Here is a 23,799-nt window from a genome sequence, read left to right as displayed (position 1 = left end):
TAGTGCTATCAGCCCCACCTATAATAATCAAGGCCATGGCAAATTGGACTCAAATTCTGTAGCAAGTTCCCCTGAAACCTGTGACAATCCAGCACAGGAAACAGGAAATTTGGTGACTGATAGCTACATTAAATTTAAAAATGGAAATCTTATTGAATAAAATATGAAAATGAATACTACAGTCAATATGTTGGCCCCTGTGTTCATTCATTTAAAAAATGAATTCTGTTTATTTTATTCAGTCCCCACATTTTCAATTTGTACTTAAAGCATTGATTTTTTTTATTGACAGCCCATACTCCATTGTAGAGGTCATTGGGGGAAAGTTTAAAGTGTTAGTACCTGGCTAAGGAGCAGCAGGGATGTTTGGCACCCAAAATGGTGTGGGAGGTTGTTTGAGATTGTGGGCTAGAAATATTAACTAGCTATTTCAGCTAAAATGAGCTGAAGTTTAAATTATTACATTAAAGTTGTCGTCTGTAGGGGGTTTTAGCATTAATCTAGTGAGAGTCTCACACCTTTCAGAACTATTGTTTCATGCTCTCTACAGATTCAGCTAGATTAATTGGTTTCCATTTGGTTAACTTGTAAAAGGCTTTCTTTACAACCATAAGGACTAGAACCCTAATAGTTTAAAAATGAAAATTTATATTCCAGACCATATTTGTGAGCAAAATAGAACTTCAGAATAGGTGGGGTTCTGAACATGAGTTAATCGATAGGAGTTCAAGGGCAAGAATATGTGGGTGGATCAGCACTGGTGGGCTTCAGCAAAGGGGTGGCTTTTAAGGAGGAACTTGAAGGAGAAGAGGGGAGGGCACCTGTAGCATTCAAGTAGAAGTATGCTGCAAGTGACATCCAAGTGAAGGGGGTGATATGTGATTGCACCTCAGTGCATGATAAGGAGACATGGATGCTGTAACTAGAGGGAGGACTGAGCGTATGGATCTGACTGAGGATTAACAGGAGATATGGGCAGGAGTTGGGGACAAAATGGAGTCATGTGGAGCCTTGAAGAGGGGAATTGGAGAAGAAGTTAGTAACAGAGTTAAGGAGGGGCAGAGATGGTTAGAATGCCAGTGCACCCCACTCATGTACTTATTCACTACACCAGTACTAACTTGGACTCTAAATAATTCTATGGGTGGCATACACAAGCCCACTTATCCACTGATTTTTTTAAAACTCCCGAACCCCAATCTGGGTCTATGCTGGTTATGTGCTATGTATGTATCCTGTGAACCTTGTAACCGATACTTGTAATCCCTCATAACTTAAGCCTGACCCCAGAGGTACAGTACCTTCCCTCTTAACTTGTGTAAATTTGATCTTAAACATTAGCTTTAATAAAATTTTTATACCCTGCAGGTGGACTTTTCTAAAGCACTAAATGATATAAGAGCAGAAGTTCCACCACAAATCAATGAGAATTGGCCTCCTTTGTTATTTATAATGGGATGGTATAATGATTTTGAAAACCCCATTATGAGTGCTTTAGAAAATCTGACTCTGCACCTTTTATGCTAATTTAGGCCAACATTTCCAAAGCTGGGTGCTTGAAGGTATGCTCCTAAATCCTTATGTAGGTGCCCAGCAATAAAGGGCTTGATTTAATACTCAGGACCAAATTCATGTAAATTATCGTAGCTTATGCACCAGCATGGCGGAAGGGTGGAGTTAGAGCAGGAAAAGCAACTATTAGGAGGGTATAGGAAAATGTAAGATAAAACAAGCTCTGTCCAGCTTTGTTTCGTACCCTCCTATTGGATGCATTTAAGAGTATAAGAACAGCCATATTGGGTCAGACCAATGGTCCATCTAGCCCAGTATCCTGTCTTCTGGCAGAGGCCACTGCCAGGTGCTTCAGAGGGAATGAACAGAACAAGCAATCATTAAGTGATCCATCCCCTGTTGCCCATTCCCAGCTTCTGACAAACAAAGGTAGTGACACTTCAGAGAATGTACTATCCTGGTTAATAGCCGTTGATGGACCTATCCTCCATGAATTTATGTAGTTCGTTTCTGAACCCTGTTATAGTCTTGGCCTTTACAATATTCCCTGGCAAAGAGTTCCACAGGTTGACTGTGTGTTGTGTGAAGAAATACTTCCCTTTCTTTGTTTTAAACCTATAATTTATTCATAGCCCCCGTCCTTCTCTCCACTGTACAAAATTATACCAAATTATGATGGTGGCATATACACCACTTTATATGTCAGATCTGAATTTGGCACTAAGACTTTCTGAGCAAAGATGGTAACAATGGCCACTTTGCCTCGTCTATGTACCTGTCAAGGGAGACTGGTAAAGAGGAAAACTGATAGGCTCCCTTTGTGCAGTTTTCCCTCATTGGTGGAGCAAGGCTTGCTCCATACAAAATGTTCAGGGTCTATGTGCCTGGTGATCCCCTCAGAGGCCCTGCACCAACCTCATCCTCCTTTCCAGCTCCCTGGCAGTGCTGGTCAAATGGAGCCTCCCTTATGATTCAGACCCCTAGAACCTTGCCAAGGGAGATTCCATAGGATGGATGGCTCTGTGGAAAAGGTAGCATCATGCTGAATTACCTTATTTTAAGATTCCTTGCTGATGTCTGATGGAATGTTAAAAAACAATGCATGGATCCCTGACCCACTGGAGTTCATCATACATGGAGGGAGGGCGTCTGGTGCCATCAAGGAGAATAGGGGATTGTACTTCTAGGAGGAATAATATGGCTTCTTGACATTGTGTTGAAGAAACCTGAGGGATGTTGGGGGATGTAAAGTGAAAACAGAGAAAAGGTGAGAAATAATTTTCCTTATAGTATACTGAAAATAGAAATAATCTGGGCAATTACCATAGCTGATTAATGATTGTCTGCATTTTGATGATTACCCCCAAAGAAGTGATAAATGTCCATATTACCTGTTCATCAGCTCTCAAATGGTACAGTCACTCCCCTAATATGGCAGTTATTTTTCAAAATCGTACCCTGAATTTAAGGCACTGGGATAAGTTGGGTTATCTTAAAATAGAGTACAAAGTGCTGGATCATCAGATCAATAGATTCAAAGATGAGTCGGTTGTGTGGCTTTATGCAGTTTAAACATTTGTGCAGGGAGTCTGCCCACACAGAGTATTATTGACAGCTACAGATCAATGCTAATTTTTGATCATTTTCAACCTACAAAAACCTCTTGACCCTTATATCACCTTTGGGGCACTTCAAATAGTCAAAAGCAATCACAGTAGACAGGGTAAAACTGTTAGAATTCTTAAGACTCAGAGTAGTCTTGACCACCTCGCCAGGAGCAGGCTACTCAGGAGAGGTTAGTCAGGAAGACGCACATTGCATTCTGGATGCCACTGCCTTTCAGCTGCCTGAAAGACTATGCTAATTTGTTTCTGGACTTCAAGTGACTTCAGTGCTCATGAATTAAAAAACAAACAAACAAAAGAGGCAATCTGAAGTGAGTCTAAATGCATAAATTATTCATGCTTCATATTCTCTCATTTTATATTTTGAAAGTATGTTTAAAAAAGGTTTATTTTAAATAATTTTTCTTTGATCATAGTTTACAGTCAGAGCAGTGAAATTAGCTGGACAAAGTATTTATAGTTATCTGTTTATACTGCAACTCAAAATGTGCTGGACAGTTTACAACAGTGGTTCTCAATCACCCCTGAGAGTAAGCAGAACTCTTCCAGGGGGGTACATCAGCTTATCTAGATATTTCTGTAATTTTACAGCAGGCTACATAAAAAGCATTAGTGAAGTCGGTGCAAACTAAAATTTCATATAGACAATGACTTATTTATACTGCTTTAAATACTATACACTGGAATGTAAGTACAGTGTTTATTTTCTAATTGATTTATTTTATAATTATATGGTAAAAATGAGAAAGTCAGAAATTTGTCAGTAATAGTGTGCTGTGACACTTTTGTATTTTTATGTCTTATTTTGTCAGCAAGTATTTTTTAAGTGAGGTGAATCTTGCGGGTACGCAAGAGAAATTAGACACCTGAAAAGGCTGTGTAAAGGTTGAGAGCCACTGCTTTTCAGAACACACAAAAGGATGTGGTCTCTATGTGGAGTAGATGTGAAAGTTGTGCAAGGATGTGGCTACAGAGACCAGAGGTCATCCTCCATTTTCGAAGGTGTGGCTCTGGACTGCAGAGGACGGAACAGACTGTGGTTGGCTGCATCTTACAGCAAGAGTGGGTCAGAAATTTTCTGACAGAACAGTTTAGTTGGAAAATGCCAGCATGCCAAATCTAAATTTTTTACAAAAGCGAGTTGGGGTTGATTAACTTTCTCCAACCCACTTCTGAAACTTGCCCGGTTCCCTGGCAACTCTCTGCTGTGTGGTCTGCCCAGGGACTGGGGACCACAGACTTTGAGGGTCTGCAGCTCCGGAGTAGTCAGCATGGCAGGGCTTTCAGGCTCACTGCCCTGGAGCCAGATGCCTGGAAGTCTTGGGAGTCCCAGCTCCAGCCAGGGCTCTGAGGATATGTCTATGCTGCTGCTGAGAGATATGATTCCCATTGTGGGTAGACAGACTCACTGTAGCTCAGCTTGAGCTAGCATGCTAAAAAGAGCAGTGTTCATACTGCTGCCCAAGTCCAAGCCTGCCCAATCCCCTGGTCCGAGATCGTGCGGCTAGCTCAAGCCACCACCAGTGCTGCAACACACATGTTGCTATTTTTAGTGCGCTAACTTGAGCCAACACTAGTGCAAGTGTCTCTGCCTGCGCTGAGACTCTCGCCTCCCAGCTGAAGTGCAGATGTGCTCACAGTCAAGGTTCGAGGAGCCTGGAAATTCTGGGGGCTCTCAGGGCTTACAAAGTCCCACTGGCTTCAAGTAACTTTACTCACTTGAGTAGCCCCCAGTAAATCTGACAGGAGCACTACTGATGAGAATACAGTTAATTAAACACCCAAGTGTTTGCAAGATTAAGCCTAACGTAATAACCTAGTGACTGAGAATAATAAGCCATAAACACCAAGAATGAGAAGGACAGTGATTACATACCTCAGATCTCATGGTTACTCAGTTATGACCTGCAAACATCTTGATGTTTGTTAATTTTTAATGGTGAATGAATTCACTCCTTATAGGCAATATGGAAGCAGTGGATATTTGAATGTGGAGAGTGGGTGGCTTTGCAAATAAGGATTGAGAGGGTATTCCATGCAATGGCCTTGATCCTGTAATCTGGGCCACGGGTGCTGACTTCTGATCTGCAGGGCTAGACTCTTACGATGATACAAGATCAACTTTGATCTGAGTCATTCACAGAGGGTGATGTGGTGGATAAAGCCTTAGCAGCGTATTCTAGGAGAACTTCTCCCAAGCATGTTTTTTAAAAAATAATACCTGTAAACATTTTGCACTTCAAGAAATGTCTGTAGGAGCCAGGGATAAAAGCCATCCCTGGCAAGAATTTTTTTCAGTCTCTAGAGGACAGGATGAACCACAGGCAGGGAAATCCCTCCATCTCTGTTTCAGTTCAAACACTGGTGAGGACCGTAAATAATTAAACATTAGGAGTTAGTGGGAAAGCTATAGAGGATTATTGGAACAATCCCATTTTTCTTTTTATTTAAGAAAATTCTTTATTTTGTAGGATTATTGCTACTAGAACCCCTCCCCTGATTGTATGGTTGACAAGAAGCAGAGCCATTGATTTTTGTTTGATGCTTATATTCCTGTATTTGAACCTTCCACAAGTCTTTGTGTAACAACTCAGAAGCGATAATTTAATGTCATGTGGTCCCTCCTCTCCCCACCCCCCGAACCATGGGATGTAAATTTTAGGCTTTTAAAAGTTCTGTTTTTAAAGGCCATTAGATAACTGTCCTCATAAAAACTATTAATACAGACCACAGCCAATTGTAAAGCTAATTTTAATCATGTTTTGTGCCAACATAATTTCTGATGCTAGATTTTTATGCCAAGCATGAACTTCAGTTTGAGCTCTGTACTTTAACCTGCAGTTCATAATTTTGCATTCAGCTGTATAGGGGTTTGGCTGTGGCAGTTTGAATGCTTCCACTTTCAAGGATCTAAGCCATAAATGTTTATTAAAAGAATCTATAATGAAATCAGTTTTGTTATTTTTTTAATGGCTGCCTTGAGTATGTTGGATGACTGAATGCAGGTTGTTAATCATTAAGTACTCATGTTACAAAAAGTGTTTGATAGTATTGCCATCTAGGGGCTGAACTAAATTCTCCATACTGAAATAAACTGTAATTGAACAGGTGCTGCTATTGACAATATACATATGTTTTTGCTTTATAGCCCACATGCTTTCCATGTTTCTTATGACAAAAGATATCTCTAAATGTCCCACAGCAGCCAACACTTTTTTATATATAATCTGTTTGAAGTGATTGCTATTTGCATTTGAGCTTATGCATTTTTGGCAGTGATGACTGGGAATTCCTAACAAATAATTATATTTTTTGCATTATTAATCTTGTCAGTGTTTGCCTGGTTTAACGGGAAAAGGAATAATTTATCAGAAAAGTGTTTATCGTCTGTATTTGTGTCATCTTCAGATTTAATATTCATAATGGTCATTCGGATGTGGTGCCATATTTATCTAAAGCACTAACTTGTTGTGGGGGAAATAACTATTTACATATTTATGATCTAACTTTTAATATTTAAAAAAGAAATTAATATTTCTGTAAAATTTGTATCAGTCTGGTAGCTTAACAAATGTTTAAATATTAAACAATTTCTAGTGTTAACATTTAACAACTTAATATGACTTCCTGAAGCAAGGAAATTGACTTTAGCAGTTTTTGCTACATAAAGGAAACTAAATTATCAGTCGTTTTCCTGACATCTATGTAATCAATGCCAAAGCAGAAAAATATATTAGTGGCCCGTGGAGAAAGTCATCCTGGTCCCCAATGAGATTTATAGCAAAATTTGTTAGTGCTCCTGCTTATTTCCAGCCATCTTCTCTTCAAAATGGGTTGTTTATTGTTATCTATATTTCTGAATGCTACACACACCATCGTTTTAAGGAAATGCAGAGACCCAGCTACATCTTATCTTGTGAACTTGTTGTTTGGGTAACATCTTAACCACGTGAATTATGGGAGACATTTTACTCCATTTCTAATGGTGATTTAACCTTTGGGATTGTTATGTTTTCAATATGGGAACCAAACTGTACTCTCAGTGATGCTGGTGTACATCCAGATGACATTGCTTTAATTTGCCAGAACATTATGTGATATCAATCAGTATGGTATTCACATGATTCCTGAATACACTATGGAAGGTGTGTGATTAGGGTGACCAGATGTCCCGATTTTATAGGGACAGTCCCGATATTTGGGGCTTTGTTTTATATACGTGCCTATTACCCCTTACCCCCATCCTGATTTTTCATACTTGCTGTCTGGTCACCCTATGTGTGATGTACATAGAGGGCCACTGTGCTAGCATAATACAGATCTTAGCGTCTTAATCCTTCAAAGTGCTGACCACTCAGGTCCTGATGCAGCACAGCATTTGAGCGCATGCTTAACTTTAAGTATGCATGGAGCTACTCACATGATTAAAGTTGAGCATGTGCATAAGTGCGTTGCTAGATAAGGTTCAGAGTGCTCTGCACCTTGCTGAATTGAGCGTACTTAGAAGATCTGCTCCCTACAAACCACAAGAGTTTCTATTCAAGGCTTAGCTGCAGTAATGCGCATTCAGTGAGCCCAGCTGCCAGATGTGGTACTCTGTGAAATGATTGTGATATCTTTGGAGTCAGAGCACCAGTTGCCCAGTCCAATGCTGGTGTAAACCACAAACATTGATTATTGCCATTTAAACTAAATGAGAAAATATTCTGTATTCCTACTGCAGGGAACAAAGCATCAGGCTCACTTGTTTGGACTGAAACCTTTTACCACGTATCACATTAACATTGTGGCTGTAAACAACGCTGGCCAACTTTTGAGTCCCTGGACTTCTGTGACCACGCTAGAAGCTTCACCTAGCGGCCTGAGCAACTTCACTGCAGAGAAGAAAGAGAACGGCAGGGCATTGTTAATTAAATGGTCAGAGCCTTCCAAACCCAATGGAGTAATTAAGGTAGTCTTTATCCTGAAACCTCATTCATCACAATTAAAAGGAAAATGCCAGATATCATGTTGGAAAACTTTTGCTAAAATTCACTAGACTTAAAAGGAGTTCTTTGAAGACATACGCACACAACTGCACAAGTATGAGGTGATGAAGAGATTGAGCAATGCTTACTTTCTAGGTATAGGCAAATTTAGATATCTATTACTACTTATATGCTTTCTTGCAACTATGAGTATCTAGAGCACAGACGAAATCCTGCCCTTCAAAGTCACAGGAAAGAATATTTTAAAGGCTATGTTTTCAGGCCTAATTAGTTTAATATTGTTCTTCATTATATAGAACAGTATCTATTAAAGGGATATTTTCAGCTTAATTTAACCTTATGCCCCACATTAGGTTTTGTTACAACAAAGTTCAATAGAAATGTTGCTGTGAAGTTTGGGGGTTTCTTTTAAACAGTTTTTGTTGCGGTGTAAATATTAGCCTGCAAGGTTTGTAACCCTTATATTGTGACATTAGAGCCCTGAAATAAAATTGACTAGAAAGTAAATATAATCAAAAGTGAAACTGACTAGAATATTTTCACTGCCCAAGATGAGTGAAATGTAAAAAAGCAATCAAACCAGCATTAATTGTGAAAAGTAGGTTAAAATATTATTTCAGCATTAACAAGCTAAGATGTTGTTAATAAGGAGTTAAGGAAATTAGTTTCTGGGTCACAAATTAATAATCCTTATAAACATCATATCTAAATAAGTATCTCTCCTAGAATTCATTTGCAAATTCTCCAACTGATGATTTCCTTTTCTTTTTTCTCTCAGACGTACAATATTTTAAATGATGATAATCTGGAATATAGTGGTTTATCTCGTCAGTTCCTGTTTAGACGCTTGGAACCTTTCACACTGTACACTCTAGTACTTGAGGCTTGTACTGTGGCAGGTTGCACTCGCTCTTCACCACAGCCAGTCCGAACAGATGAAGCACCCCCTGCGTCTCAGCTGGCACCTGTAATCCAGTCAGTTAATGCTACCAATATTGAACTGAGCTGGTCTGAACCAATTAATCCAAATGGAAAAATAATTCACTATGAAGTTATTCACAGATGCACAAAAGAAAATGCTTCAGGGAACAGAGCAACAACAGTAGAGGAGAAAATTGTTTTCACAGAATATAACATTGAAAATAATACATTTAAATACAATGATAAAGGTTTACAGCCATGGACAAGGTATGAATATAAAATACGTGCATGGAATTCAGTGGGCTATACCGATAGCTCTTGGTCAGTGGCGAAGACTAGTCAAGCTGCCCCTAAAGGTCTTGCTACACCTAGGTTAACCTATGTATCAGTTAACCCCCATAAAGTGCTCATTTCATGGCTCTCCCCAGAAGAACCAAATGGTGTTCTCCAATCATATAGGCTACAAAAAAATGAGGTTTTCTATCCTTTCAGCTTTGATGCTACTACTTTCAACTATATGGATGAAGACTTACAGCCTTATTCAGTGTACAGTTATGCAATAGTTGCTTGTACAGTGGGAGGCTGCTCTACTAGTGAACCAGCCAAAATCCAAACTCTAGAGGCAGCTCCAGCATTAGTCAACCCTCCATCCCTGCAGGCTATCAGTGCCACTCAGATTAATGCATCTTGGTCCCCACCCCAGATTCAAAATGGAGAAATCACGAAGTACATATTAAAATTAAGTGATGAAGAATATTATGTTGGGAAAGGTTTATCAAGACTGATTTCAAACCTACAGCCTTGCACGCAGTATGATTTCACGCTGGTTGCCTGTACTAATGGAGGCTGCACATCTAGCATATCTCAATCTGTTTTGACAATGGAGGCTCCACCACTAAATATGGAAGCCCCCAGGTTGCTAGTCACAGGATCAGAGTCAATAGAAATCACCTGGAAAACCCCAGTGAATCCTAATGGTAAAATCAGAAGTTATGAGCTGAGGAGGGATGGAGCTCTTATTTTTTCAGGTCTGGAAACTCGGTACCTTGACTTCACACTAACACCAGGCATGGAATACAGCTATGAGGTAACTGCAAATAATAGTCAAGGAAGCACCACTAGCCCACCAGCTAAAATTAGAACCCACCCTTCTGCTCCATCTGGAATGTTACCTCCTCGTCTGCAGGCATGGGCCCCAGAGGAAATTTTGGTGGCCTGGGATCCTCCTGCAAAAGTCAATGGTGATATAAAAAATTATACGATCTCTATTCGTGAGCCTGCTGAAATGGGAAAGAAAACTGTTGACTTTGACACCTCTCACATTTCTTTTGTTAGACAGTCCTATGTTGCAGCAGACCTAAAACCCTACCATAGGTAAGTTCTGAATACTTAGCTTTGTTGAATGAATATCACAGGATAATTCAAAAAGTTTGAGACTGGGCTAGTATTCAAACCTTTCCTAAAGACTGAAAAATGAGGTTTGAGGGGCAGGGTCTCACATTTTCTTCAGTCGAACAGATGGTCAGATCCCCACAGTTCTCATTCCCACAAAGTCCACACTAAGACAAGATATATAAAAATCAACTGTCTACCTTTTCAGTAAAGTATGCAAGGTCAATCTAGGGTACAAGCAATGCAAGGGACAGCTTGGGGATCCTTTGCAGACTCAAGTTCACAGACTTACCCGCCCTCCTTGCCCCACCCCCATACTTTTGTAAGTCAGTTGTATTCAAGAATAGTTTTTCCTTGTTTTATATACCGAATTAAAACATAAACCAAAGATTGTGGGGCAGCTCATCTCTGGTGTATCTGCACTAAGGACAGTTGAGTTATACCAGGGATGAATTTGTTTTTTTGTGTTTAAAGCACAGACTTGCTGTTTAGATTTTAGTGCAAGCTACATTTAAAATAGTGTACTGTACCAGATTTAAGTGAGAACAAACTTGCCTGTTTTTGTAAAAGTATCGTTTTTTCAAATTCTTGATTTAATCACCACCTCTTATCTTTTGTGTACCAGTTCGTTTTTATTCCTTAAATTGTCGACAACTCTTTCCACATGGTACCTGTAAATAATCTAAATTGTAAGAGAGACTAATAATATGGTATACTTAATGTTTTGTAAATTAAGGCAATAGTCCAAAAAGACAAAGGTTATATAGCTCTTCGAGTACTTTCAATTCAGCTATTATTGTAATTTAGTGAAGTTGACCATTTGATCTCCCTGCGATATTATCTCTGATATGTTAAGAAGGAAACGGAGGCCTCATCAGTGTATAATTTCTTGGAAGCTTTGGAGTCTGGTTTACATGCTTTAGCTTGAGCCCTTCCCTGGGAACTCTGCTGGGCCATGTTAGAGCAGCAAAGGGCCAATGACTTTATGCTAATAAATCCACTTTGTGATACTGAATACCTCCAACTTGGCCTTCTGTACCCAAAGAAAGACCTTTCTGGCCAACATTAACCCAGTTACATGCTGGTTTATCAATCATCAAGATGCCTCAATCCCAGCCAGCAAAATTTTAACTCACTCAATCAATTATTTTTGTCTTGGACCTGGTCTCTTGCCATTTGGAACGGTGCATCTGTGTGTGTCTCTATTTGATTAATGTTTTCCTTCCTTTCTTCCTTTTTTTTTTTTTTTTTTTAATGTTATCTCTTTGTGTCTTTAATACTCTCTCCAGCTGATCATTTACAGAATAGCTGTCAGTCAGCCTTGGAAAGCTGTCCCCCTCAATGCCACTGTCCTCAGAGCACATGCTCAGTGAAACTTGTCACTACCAGGCCTCACTCTCCAACTCGGACATAGGGGAAGTAGGATATAAATTCTGTCTGAGTGAGGCAGATCTAGTGGAAGATTGCTGTGCTCTGTGGCCAGTGGAGACATTTTTATCTCCGGTGTCTGGATGACAATGGGTGGGTCACAATGTCCATATAATTTCTCTGGCAAATACTTGTGGAAGATGTTTTCTGTTTAATACAAAGAAATGACAGACTGAGAGAAATTAAAAGCAGACATTTCACTTTAAATGGAAATATAAACACTTCTGGATCACATTTCCATTACAAATGACCCTGTCCAACAGCTCTTCCTTACCTGTGTAATCCCATTTATTTTACTCACACAAATGAGAATGCCACATGAGGGTTGCAAGATCAGACCCACAAGAGGAAATTATGTCATCCCTTCTGCACACTAATGTGAATTGCTTTCTTCCTCAAAAATATGGACAAAAATAACTAAGGAAAACTCCTCTCTTTCTGAACAACCTTAATTGATTCTAATCTTATGGTGTAGTGCATATGCACAGTTGTAATGCTCTTATTGACTGGTTTCTGATTTGTGTTTCCAAAGATATGAAGTACAAGTTCAAGCATGCACATTGCAGGGATGCGCTACTAGTGAATGGGCATCCATACAGACTCTGGAAGCACCCCCTGAAGTGCAACCTTCCCCTCTCATAGAGATGCAAACAAGCTCTGATGGATTCCAGTCAGTCGCATCTATTCTGTGGACTGGTCCACAGCAACCAAATGGGAAAGTGTTATATTATGAGCTTTACCGAAGACAAGCAACACATACCCACATAAATTTAGAGCTGGTACTTGTTTATAATGGGACTTTAACATCCTTCAAAGATGCCAAGTTGCTGCCTTATACAGAATATGAATATCAGGTATGAAATAAAGTAATTTAGCTACAAGATTTAGCTAATTAAGATTTCAGTACACCTCAATAACAAGAGATGCTTGTTCATTATAATTATAAAATAAAATGTTTCAATTTTAATTGAATTTTTATTGTTATAGTATTGTTGTACTTAAACAATTATTGCACATTTATTTAAAATAGCTCATACCTTGAAGATAACATTCCATGAGGAATAAATTCATTCAATGCTCTTTTTTCATTTCTTAATCAAAATCATTAATTCCAATTTGTGTGCATTTATGTCCCTTGCACATCAGAGGTTTCCACCACTTTAGTGGTACCAACTTATTTTGAAGTGCTAGGTAACTTGGTCTTGTTAGTAGCTTTATTTCAAATGTGCAGATATTTTTATTTTTACTGTTACATTCAATTACCTTTTATGGAAGCAGGATGGACTGGTTTTGTTAGTGGATTATTTTATTTTAGGTGGTAGGATTACAAATATTTGTCTCACGGTAAATTTAAAAGTTAATTCACTGTTGATGGGTTATTTTTATTTTGTATCTTCATATTCATTTTGTACTTGTTACTTTTCTTTTGGGGTTAAAGGTGTAGCTATGGGACCATTTCTGCTATTTTTGCTGAGTTTGAATAGTATTTTACCTCAGTATGCAAATGGTCCCATTGAAATCAATGTGACTGTTTGCAGGGTAAGGTACCACTCAGTGAGTGTAAGGGCTGGTCTACACTACAGGGGAGAATCAATCTTAGATACACAACTTCAGCTGCGTGAATAACGTAGCTGAAGTCGAAGTATCTAAGATCGAATTACTCACTGTCCTCACTGCGCAGGATCGATGTCTGCGGCTCCCCCTGTCGATTCCGCAACTCCGTATGGGTTGGTGGAGTTTCGGAATCGATATAAGCGCGTTCGAGGATTGATATATTGCATCTAGATGAGACGCGATATATCGATCCCCGAGCAATCGATTGCTACCCGCCGATATGGCGGGTAGTGAAGACATAGTCTAAGTAAGGGGTTGCAGAAATGGGCCTTCTAAAGTAATCCTCTTTGATTGCAAAAGTCCCATGACCCTGAGGCAAGTGAGTTTCTTTGGCTGTAATTGTTTTCCATTAATGTCAAAGTCACACATCCCTGCATATTGTTCCTTTATCACACAGGATTACTAGTAATCTATGACCATATTTGATTTCACATCTATGCATTTAACTTCCATTGTCCCCCTAGCAATGTATCATTTTCTGAAATTCAGTTCATGTTTTCATATGAATCTGGTGAGTTTGCAACCTCACCAAAAACTAGCCCTGGATATTTTAGCAGTAAATGTAAATACACCTCTACCCCGATATAAAGCTGCTCTCGGGAGCCAAAAAATCTTACCGCGTTATAGGTGAAACCGCGTTATATCAAACTTGCTTTGATCCACCGGAGTGCGCAGCCCCACCCCCCTCCTCCCGGAGCACTGCTTTACCGTGTTATATCCAAATTCGTGTTATATCAGGTCACATTATATCAAGGTAGAGGTGTATGTGTAGTTTCATAGCAAAGTGATCACGTTTTCACAGACATGAACCAGTATTCTCCTCTGCCCCATAACAGGACACCAGTGGGTCCTCACTCTTGTTTAAGTGCTGCATAATATATTGTGAGTTTTGAGATCTTCAATACACCTTGAGTCTCTCCCTCTTTTTTGCTTATGTAAACTGAGTTTTTGAACTTCAAGAATTGTTTTGATTTGAGATGGAAGCTGCTGTATTCACAGGGCCGCACAGTTGAGATTTTCCCTCCGCCCCACCCTGTTTGTCTATGTGGACATCTGTTTCACATATCAGAGCCTTTTGCAGCTCTGTTCAACTGCTAGTGCAGTGTTCTTCTTGCTGGTTTGGGCCTATACAGAGTTATTCTTAAGAAACTACATTGTTAATATGAGCAACACAATCTTTCAAGGCTGCCCCTGACTATGCCTTAGGGCCTGCAGGAAGGAATATGATGGCTCTCCTTGTCCTCCTCCAGTGGCTCCACAATGGCCAGGGACAGGACCCCAAAGGAACAATGGCAAGGATGACGGAAATGGATTTGGAATGATAGCAGAGAAATGGATTCACCACAGTGTGTTTTGAAAAATCTTTATTACCAATATGGTGATCTAGATAATCTTTTCTTTTTCCTCTGGTGTTGTTGAGATCAATGAAAGAGATCCTAGATAGCCCCAGGTTGAGAAATGTAATGACTTTCATTGGTTTTGTTCTGAGGAAAAGGAATGGTATGTCTCATCAGAGTGTTTCCAGTCACAAATGATGGGGCTCCGATTATTGGATTTCCTACTGCTGCTAATAATATAACTCCTTCCTTAAACTTCAGTGAACTGAACAGCACTAGGGACAATGCGAGGGTCCTTTCCAAAATAGAACACACCACTTAGAGGCTGGAAACTTTTCACGCTTAAAATACTTGAGGGAATATTTTCCTTCAATTAATCCTTTTTTGACCAAAACTGTTAAATCTTCACTGGCAACTGGGTGTGTGTCAGGGATGAAGTCTATGCATTTGTGTGTCATGTATTGGTGTGTATTTGTATTCAGGTTTGCCTTTTTCAGATGTTCTTTAAACCCTCAGGGACCCATATATGGTCCCACAGTAATGTGAAATCTGTTCTCCTCACGCTATATTAATTTCTTGATGGTAAAATTGCTCTAAAGAATACCAGATCTCCTCACTTAACGTGACCCTGTATGTGCCCTAAGGCATTAAAAAATCCTCAGAAATGGAAACCCAAGGGCAAATGTGTGTGTGGGGAGGTGGGAGAGGAGTGGCGATTCTCCTCAAGCTGAAGAGGTGGATTCCTGTATTTTCTGAGCTGAAAATCCTAGGCTCTGTTCCTTATGCCACCGTTTAGCTTACTGCTGTGTTGCCTCTATGTTTGCCGCCACAGACTCATGAGCTGGATATCCCCTTGCTTTTTCAAATGACTACAGCTCCACCTTCGTTAATCCCCCCTGCCCCCTCCCCGCCCCATGCTAGATACTGCCAGTGCCTCTTTATGCTTCCAATACTTTACCAAAAATTCTTTAATTCACATTGTGTTCTTCCTTGCACGAACCTTTAATTACTTGGCATCTCAATCAGAAGCTCAATCAGTATGACTTTCAAGTTGTTTTTCATAGTACAGAGACTGTTTGAGTCAAGGGTTTTAATGATTTATTGATGATGTCTGACTCAGGTTGTCTGTATGTTCTAATTTTTCTGGACCAAAGTGCTGCACTTGAGGTAGGAAGAAACTCTATCTTTTTGGTTCCATTCCATAACTGGGCTGGGCTATATGGCAAGGCCTGAATTGGTTTTGTTCCTTCTCGGCCAGCAGCAATATATTTTGTTCCACTGAGAGATTTGTGTGTGTGTGTTCCTCTTCTGCTGATGTCACTTGTGAATCCCTCTGGGATCTGTTCGTAGCCCTTCCATTGTTGACAATTTATATGTTGCCTGTGAGACAAATTATTCATAAGTATAGGACTTGGCTTTCACTATTATGCTGATGAAACCCAGATTTATATTTCACTTAAGCACAGTATTGATTCTGCTGTCTCTGCATTGGAGGCTTGTTTGCGGGACATAAAACTTTAAATGCAACTAAATTTCCTCCAGCTGAATGCAGATAAAATCAAACCTCTGTGACTGGGCCCTCTGCAGCAGTTCTAGAAATGTTGTTAGTTACCAGGATTCAGTTTGATGGATATAGTTAACATCTAATCTGAGGTCAGAAATTTTGGCGGCATTCTTTTCTGCTGATGTTTTACTGGAAGCTCATATAATTGGGCCTGCCCATCAGCCTTTTGGTTAGTGTTTTATAAGAGCAGATCAGGGGAACTTTTCAAAAGTACCCAAGTGATTTAGGACCTGCATCCCTAATTCTTATGTACTTAGGGGCCCAAGTCTAATTGAAAGTCAGTGGGACCTAGGCTTCTAAGTGCATATGTCACTTTTGAAAATGGGACTTATGCTCCTGAGTCACTAAGGGCCAGGTTTTAAAGGTGTTTAGGTGCCAAAGCATGCAGATAAGACCTAGCTGGATTTTCAAAAGGGCCTATGTACCTAATTCCTATAGATTTCAATTGGGAATTAGGCACTAGGCACTTTTGAAAATCCCACTAGGCACCTATCTACCCCTTTAGGCGCTTAAATACCTTTATAAATCTGGCCAGTAGGTGCTTTTGAAAATTTTACCTCATATCCTCAGCTGGTATAAACCAGTGTAGCTCCATGGACTTTAATAGCCCTACACCAGCTGAGGATCTCGTGCAGCATGTTTAGTCTCTTGATTCCTTGCCCTTTGGACTGGAAGTACTCTGGAGACAGGATGCCCAGATCCTTGGAAGGAGAAAGCACTGAATATTGTTTTACAGCAACCCATCTGGCCAGTCTAAGAGCAGCAATGATTCATCCAGTTCTTCTCAGCTGAAGGACAGTGTCTGTGGTGAGCACATGTAAGAGGAGGGACTTAGTTCTTTTCCATTTGACAGCAGAGTTATTGGTGTATAATATATTCACCCTGCTCCTCAGAAAGGTTGTGGTACATTGGTCCACCTCTTCATAATCCCTGAATTATGTAGGAGATCCAGGAGAGATACTTGGAACCTCATTTTTCTGGTACTCTCCTGGCCCCTTCCTTCACCTTAATGTTTCTTTCCTGGCTTAGAGACACATCCTGCTCTCTCCTCTGCAAATCCCGACTATCTAAAGGGCAGCAGAAACAACATTGTTCAGCTACCCAACAAGGATGGAAGAAGTCCTTTCTAGGGACCCTTACCCCCTACATGTGGAGCTGTGCTCTGTGGAGAGTACACAAGGGGTGTTGGAGGCTGCTGGATCTGCAGCTGTGAAGACACATAGCTGGATCTGCAGCTATGAAGACACATCAGCCTACCAATTTCTCCATGGAGGGAGGGTGCAGCAGCTGCTGAGGAGTCCATCCATTCCTGACCCCTGCAGAGCAATCTTGCTCACGGGTCATTACTGAGGCTATATGAAGGGGCCAGGAAATGCACCTGGAGAAATACCTGAGAAAGTGGAGAGGCGTGTTTTGGGTGTTCCTACAGGACCCTCGAAGGTAGATACGGCTTGTATTCCTAATGTTGTTTGGGGGTAGAATGTTTTGTACGTTTGTTTAGCTGCTTGTATAATGTTGCTAACGTAATGGAACATCCGACTACGGAAAGTACAAAACATTTGAATCCTCTTAGTTGCTTCAAGAAATGACAGTTATGTTCCTTTGTTTGCTGGCCTGTCTGACAGTTTTTTTGCTCAGCTCCAGTTTGTGGTGCTTAGTTACTGACAAATAACTAAGCAACTCTTCTGGCTTAAAATGGGGTGAAATAAGGGCTGGATCTCTGACTGGCCAGTGATGGATTTTCAGCAATTGAAAATATCCCTCACCTTTTGTCTCACTTCTTCCCGCTCATCCTTTCAGTTTATCTTTTCCTTTTCCATTCCTGCCAGAAAGATGCAATAAAATGTGATGGCATAAATTAAATAAGAATTCTTTCTTTCTCTCTGTTCCTTCACTCAGGAAAACAGATTTTCTTATAAGATTTTTGATACTTTCTAGTTCCATGTGAACAGTGTGTTTCATGATATTTTAGCATTTAGGCTTCTGATATCAGCCTAGATCTGGAGTTCAGCGATATGTGCCAATGATTAAACAACCACAACAAAATGACGATAATCATGTCGTCCCGTTCACCACCCCCTCTCTCCCCACCCCTAATACAGAAAATGTGAAAATTCAGGTTGTTTCTAATTTCTTCTGGACCAGTTTGCTTCTACTTAACTCTTAGGGTCTCAGTATTTATACATCTTCTGAAGACATAATTAAATTGCTTGAAAAACAAAGTCTGAGTGGGACCTCAAAATCAAACAAATGAACACTTCCTTGAGTTTTTGTTCTTTAAAATCCACAGTACCCACTCCACAAAGTGTTCAGATTAGAAGAAGTGAATTGAGGGAACATTTTGATCTCAGCAAAACCAGAGTAACTTCTTTGCTTCACTGGTGCAACTGATATCACAGTTCCAAATACCTCTTATTGCACTGAAATGTGTCCTTCATCTCTGTGGGGTTTATGAAAAGGAGGAGACAGAGAGCAATTTTGCAAACACATTTTTCCACATTTAGAAACCTCAGCTGCGTGCCAGTGTACCACCTCAGCAACGTCGTCCCAAATCCATGCACACAAGTCATGTGTTTGTGAATCAAGCCTAGAGTTTTGTTCCTTTAACTAAATAATGGTACCAGAGCAGATTTATTGGCTTCCCACATTAGCTGCAAACCTATTAAGGTACAACTCTGGCCAGACCTTTTTTGGTATATTGTGATTGTGACATATTCCAAAGCTATCCTTTAAAAAGAAATTAGTGTGAGCACCAGGGGGAAATATACTCCAGGGATGTAGATGAATTGATATGATTTCCTTGATTGTATCTTTTTATTTATGAGGCATAATTTATGAGTACTGAAAAGCAAACTAAAATGAGTGATGACTAACTACAGCCAAAGTCATAAATCAGTAGCAGTGAAAGGAGTGGTGATTTTGATCGAATCTATTGAATTAGCTGTTGCCCTTAGTCATTACAGGTATTGGAAAGACCTTTTAATATCTGCTTATCTCTCTCAGGGGAATGGGAGAACTATATCATTATATACCCATAGGAAGCAAATTATTAAATTGTCTGCTTCTTAGAGTTAAACCTGTTTACATCTCTTATTAATTACTGGTTTAACAGTGCAGTATAGGAAATAAGCTACAGTTACATTTTGACATGATTTTTAATCCCCAAACTGTTTGCTGTTGTGAGATTTTCCCCCAAGAATGGATTTAGCATTAGCACAACCGTTACTGTTTTAATAGTGTTATGCGATTTTTAGTCAAGACATAGAGCGGTGTTAAGAGGATCAAACTTGGCCTAACACATTATCGAATCATTAAAACCCACATGCCTGAAATCCACCCAGCTTTATGAATGTGATCTATAGGCCTTTACTATGGATGCTAACTAAATGCCAGAGTGGAAGGAGAGTTTTGTAACTAAGGCACTGGACAGGCACTTGGAAAATCTCCATTAATTTCTTGGCTCTGACACAGACAAGTCACTTCATTTCTTTGTGCCGCATCTCCCCAGCTGTAACATGAGGATAAGGGACTTCCTTTCTCCATCCTCCCTGTCTATCTCATTTAGATTGCAAGTTGTGTGGGTGAGGGATCATTTCTTATTGTGTATTTGTACAGCGTCTAGCACAATGCATCTCTGATACTGTTTATGACCACTAGGTGATGATGATGATGATGATAGTAGTGTTTTTTTTTGTGCTATGTCTGAGGAGAGGCTGATTCATATCTAAAAGTAGCTAGGAAGACAATGACACCCAGTAGTGACAGTCAGTTTACGTCACCAGCTAGGGAGGATTCTACTGTACATAGAAGAGGCAATGATTATCCTGCCTACCATAAGCAATGCCTCTTGGCATTACATTACACCAGAGCAAAATACTATGCAAGTGGGGCCTTTGCCCTAATCATACCCAGTAACTTAATATTAGTTATAAAATGTCTAAGATATTTTTCATGGAGAGCTAATAATTTAGATTCATGAGTTTTATTCCCAGAATGTATACGCAGTCGTTAAAATACCCCCATTGCACTCTATTTGCAAAAAGCGGCCAGTGATATTGCAGGCCTCGATTTTGGGGGTACTCAACTTTAGACATCTAAGCAGAAGTGCTGAGTAACCTCGCCTGTACTGAAGTCAATAGGAACACCTCTGAAAATGAGGTCCCTTCAAAATGTCTAAAACAGGGCACCCAGAAACGGAGGGATCCCAAATCAGCAGTAATGTCTGAAAACACTGCCCTACGCAAGGGCCTGATCCAACTCTCTGTAAATTCAATGGGAGATTTGGAATTGACTTTAACAGGAGCAGGGTTGGACCCCAAGTCCTTTCACACCATGGGACCCTTGCAGTGCATGTGAATGGGGCAGAGCAGAGTTGTCCCTCAGCTTGGCTTTTGCACATGGAAGGGGGGGCTCCCTGCTGGCACTGACTATGCCAGTGCAGAGGTGTATTAGCAGTGGACCTGGAGAGGGATTGTTAGATCTGCACTTATGCATTGATTGGAAAGACCTTCATGCAACATATAAGGCAGGAGTGGTCATTACTCCAGAAGTAGTGGTCATGGAAGGCTACAGAGGGGATACATTATAGTCCTGCAGCCTGTCTCCAATAGGGGTGTGATTTTATCCCTTGCACAATAAAACCAGATGATGTAGGATTTGAAATTTCCCACCATGCTGAAAAAGTGAGGGATTTTTGGTAGTCACAGAAATGCACAACTGCCATTTGTGCTGTGTGCATGAGTGCTGTTTGCTAAAATGGTGGGTGCTTGCTAAAAGTAGACGTTTCCAGACCCTTAGAAATATTTTGTTTATGTCCTTAACTCTTTGCCAACGGTAAATCAATCCCTCCCATTGTTGACTGCTAAACTAAAGGATGCTTAGCATAAGGAAATTTCAGCTTCAATAGCTGGTTTTTGCTAGGTAGCGATTGTCACTAGCCATATGGGCATCTGCATCAGATTTTATCAAGTTAGTTTGAGGATATCTGTTGCATTGTCAATGCGCTGCCTTGGGAGAACCATGAAGCAGAATCAGGGGCAGCTGTAGGCATTTTGCCGCCCCAAGCACGGCAGGCAGGCTGCCTTCCGCGGCTTGCCTGTGGGAGGTCCCCAGTCCCACGGATTTGGCAGCATGCCTGCGGAAGGTCCTCCGAAGCCGCGGGACCAGCGGACTCTCCACAGGCACGCCGCAGTAGGCAGCCTGCCTGCTGCCCTCGCGGAGCCAGCAGAGCACCCTCCGCGGCTTGCCACCCCAAGCACATGCTTGGCGTGCTGGGGCCTGGAGCCGCCCCTGAGCAGAATTGATCAGCTGTGTTTGTGGTCGTAAATATTTTAGTCTGTGGAAGTTCTTTAAGCTCAGTGATGAGAGCGGAGCCTGGGTCATTAAGGCTGCAACAATCAAGCATTTAGATTTGCAAATTCAGATATGCCTGAAGATTATGGACTATTAATGTACCTGTTGAATCAAGAGCCATCAATGCTATAGGAACTGTTTAAATGGCAGTGAATCCATGGGACTGCAGAGAACCTGGGGTCTAAATGTCCTTGGAGACTAAATATCCCTAATCTCCTAAACTGCGTGACTAAACAGATGAAGAACTAGGCCGTGATGCGGCTGAAAACATTAAAAGTTCCCCCAGTAATACGAAAGCTGTGAGAATGCCATATGCCCAACTAAAGCCAGGCGGTTTTTGCAGACCAAACTTGTTATATCCTGATGATTGCATTGCCATCTCGTAGCTTTGCCCGATCTTGAAGCTGTGAACAAAGAATGGTCTTGTTGGTAAGCCACTGCACTTGGATGCAGGCAGTCTGGATTCAGTTCCCAGGTCTCTCGGACCCCTTGTCTGACCTTGAGCGAGTGACTAAATCTCTCTGAATTAAGTTCCCTATCTGTAAAGTGGGCATAATGATATTCCCTTACCAGTGTTTGTGAGGATAAAATCATCAATGTTGTGAAGCACTCAGATGCCACAGTAATGAGGATCATATAAGTACCTACCTAGAAAGACCTATTAGCTCCCAGCAAGTCATTCTCCCTCTCAGTTCGGAATTGTTTTTACAGAATTTTTCTCACCATTTCCCTTAGGGTACTTCAACAGCCTAATAGATCTCACTGTCAGAGGTTTTCCCTAAATCTTTCTATTCTCAATTTTATTTTTCAATTCTAGTCATATCCCCGTGTGCCATGTTAAATAATCCCTCTGTATTTTGATATTTACTCTTCACAAATATTAATAGACAGTTATATCTGGTCCCCTTGTCTCATAACCAAGCTCTGTTTATTTAGCTCTTTTAATCTATTATCTTTCCTAATAATTTTTTTCTTTCCTCATAAATCAGTCTCTCTAGCACCAGGAATGTTTTATGTTGCTTTTCTCTGAACTCTTCTAAGTTTGTCAATACCTTTCTGGTAAGGTGTTGCCCAGAAATTAATACACTATTCCAGGGGTGGAAACATCAGATCTGTATAGAGATGGACTTTTTGCACTATGTTCTGAATTGTATTGTCTCTACAGAAGCAACCCCAAATTATTTTTGGCTGCACTCTGGCCACTTAGTTGCAAGAATGGCTCATGAGTGCCAGTGCAGCTGTGTATAAAATAGTGTCCTTGAGACTGCTCTTACTTTATGATAGGGGCTAGACAGGCCCAAGAATAGGAAAAGTGTAAAGATGACTTGAAACTTTACCTGTATCTTCTCTTGTAAATTCCAATGCAAGTGCACAGCACAGCCAAAACAAAACATTGAGCCTTTTGTTTCGAAACATTGCTAATAGGATGTGCAGGGACATAATCAGACAAACCCCATTACCTTTATTTAATATGAGTCATGCACTGAAAGTGTCATGTTTTTGCTGAAATAGGAATATCTCTGTTCATTGCAAAAATCTGATATTTATGCAACCTTAAGATTGGAGGCTGATTTCGGGAAACTGAAAAGTGAGGACTGAAACCGGCACAATGTCTCTGAGAGTTCCAGGGAGCTGAGGGGAAGCATAGCCACTGCATCATCCTTGAAAAATGCTACGCACTCCCCCATGCAAAGGTCCAGCTCTGCTGGCATGTATAGAGAGGTCCTGCAGGGTCACTTTTGGAAAGGCTAGCACCAACAGCGGTGCTACATGTGTGGAGTCCTTGGGCTTTTCACTGTCTGCAAGGACCATAATTATGCTTGACCCGTCTGCAGGGGTAAAGAGATTGACTCCTTGCATCCCTTCCTGTGTCTTGTGCATCCATGCACAGGTGTGGTTTGATCTGGCCTAGGGTGACCAGACTTCCCAATAAAATCAGGACCATCCCTATATTTAGGTGTTTGTCCCACATCCCGAGATTTCGTTCCGCAGGCAGCACTTGCCTTTTTTATTTATTTATTTATTTATTTGCTGCTCCGCCGTCAGCACTCGCCTTTTTTTTTTTT

At 40.6% G+C, this 23,799-nt stretch overlaps 1 protein-coding gene across 1 annotated transcript in view; it reads left to right on the top strand.

Moving 5' to 3' along the window:
- USH2A (usherin) overlaps window positions 1-23,799 on the top strand; it is a 622,140-nt gene that overhangs the window by 556,929 nt on the left and 41,412 nt on the right. Inside the window, exons 61-63 of the mRNA XM_075064332.1 lie at window positions 7,861-8,088; window positions 8,904-10,420; window positions 12,399-12,720. Coding sequence (XP_074920433.1) covers window positions 7,861-8,088; window positions 8,904-10,420; window positions 12,399-12,720 — 2,067 coding nt within the window. The remainder of the gene's footprint in view (window positions 1-7,860; window positions 8,089-8,903; window positions 10,421-12,398; window positions 12,721-23,799) is intronic.

Source organism: Chelonoidis abingdonii, chromosome 3 (genome assembly GCF_003597395.2).
Source record: "Chelonoidis abingdonii isolate Lonesome George chromosome 3, CheloAbing_2.0, whole genome shotgun sequence".
Lineage (NCBI taxonomy): Eukaryota > Metazoa > Chordata > Testudines > Testudinidae > Chelonoidis > Chelonoidis abingdonii.
Note: the sequence above shows the minus strand (reverse complement) of the source record. Positions and strands in the feature narration are given on the sequence as shown.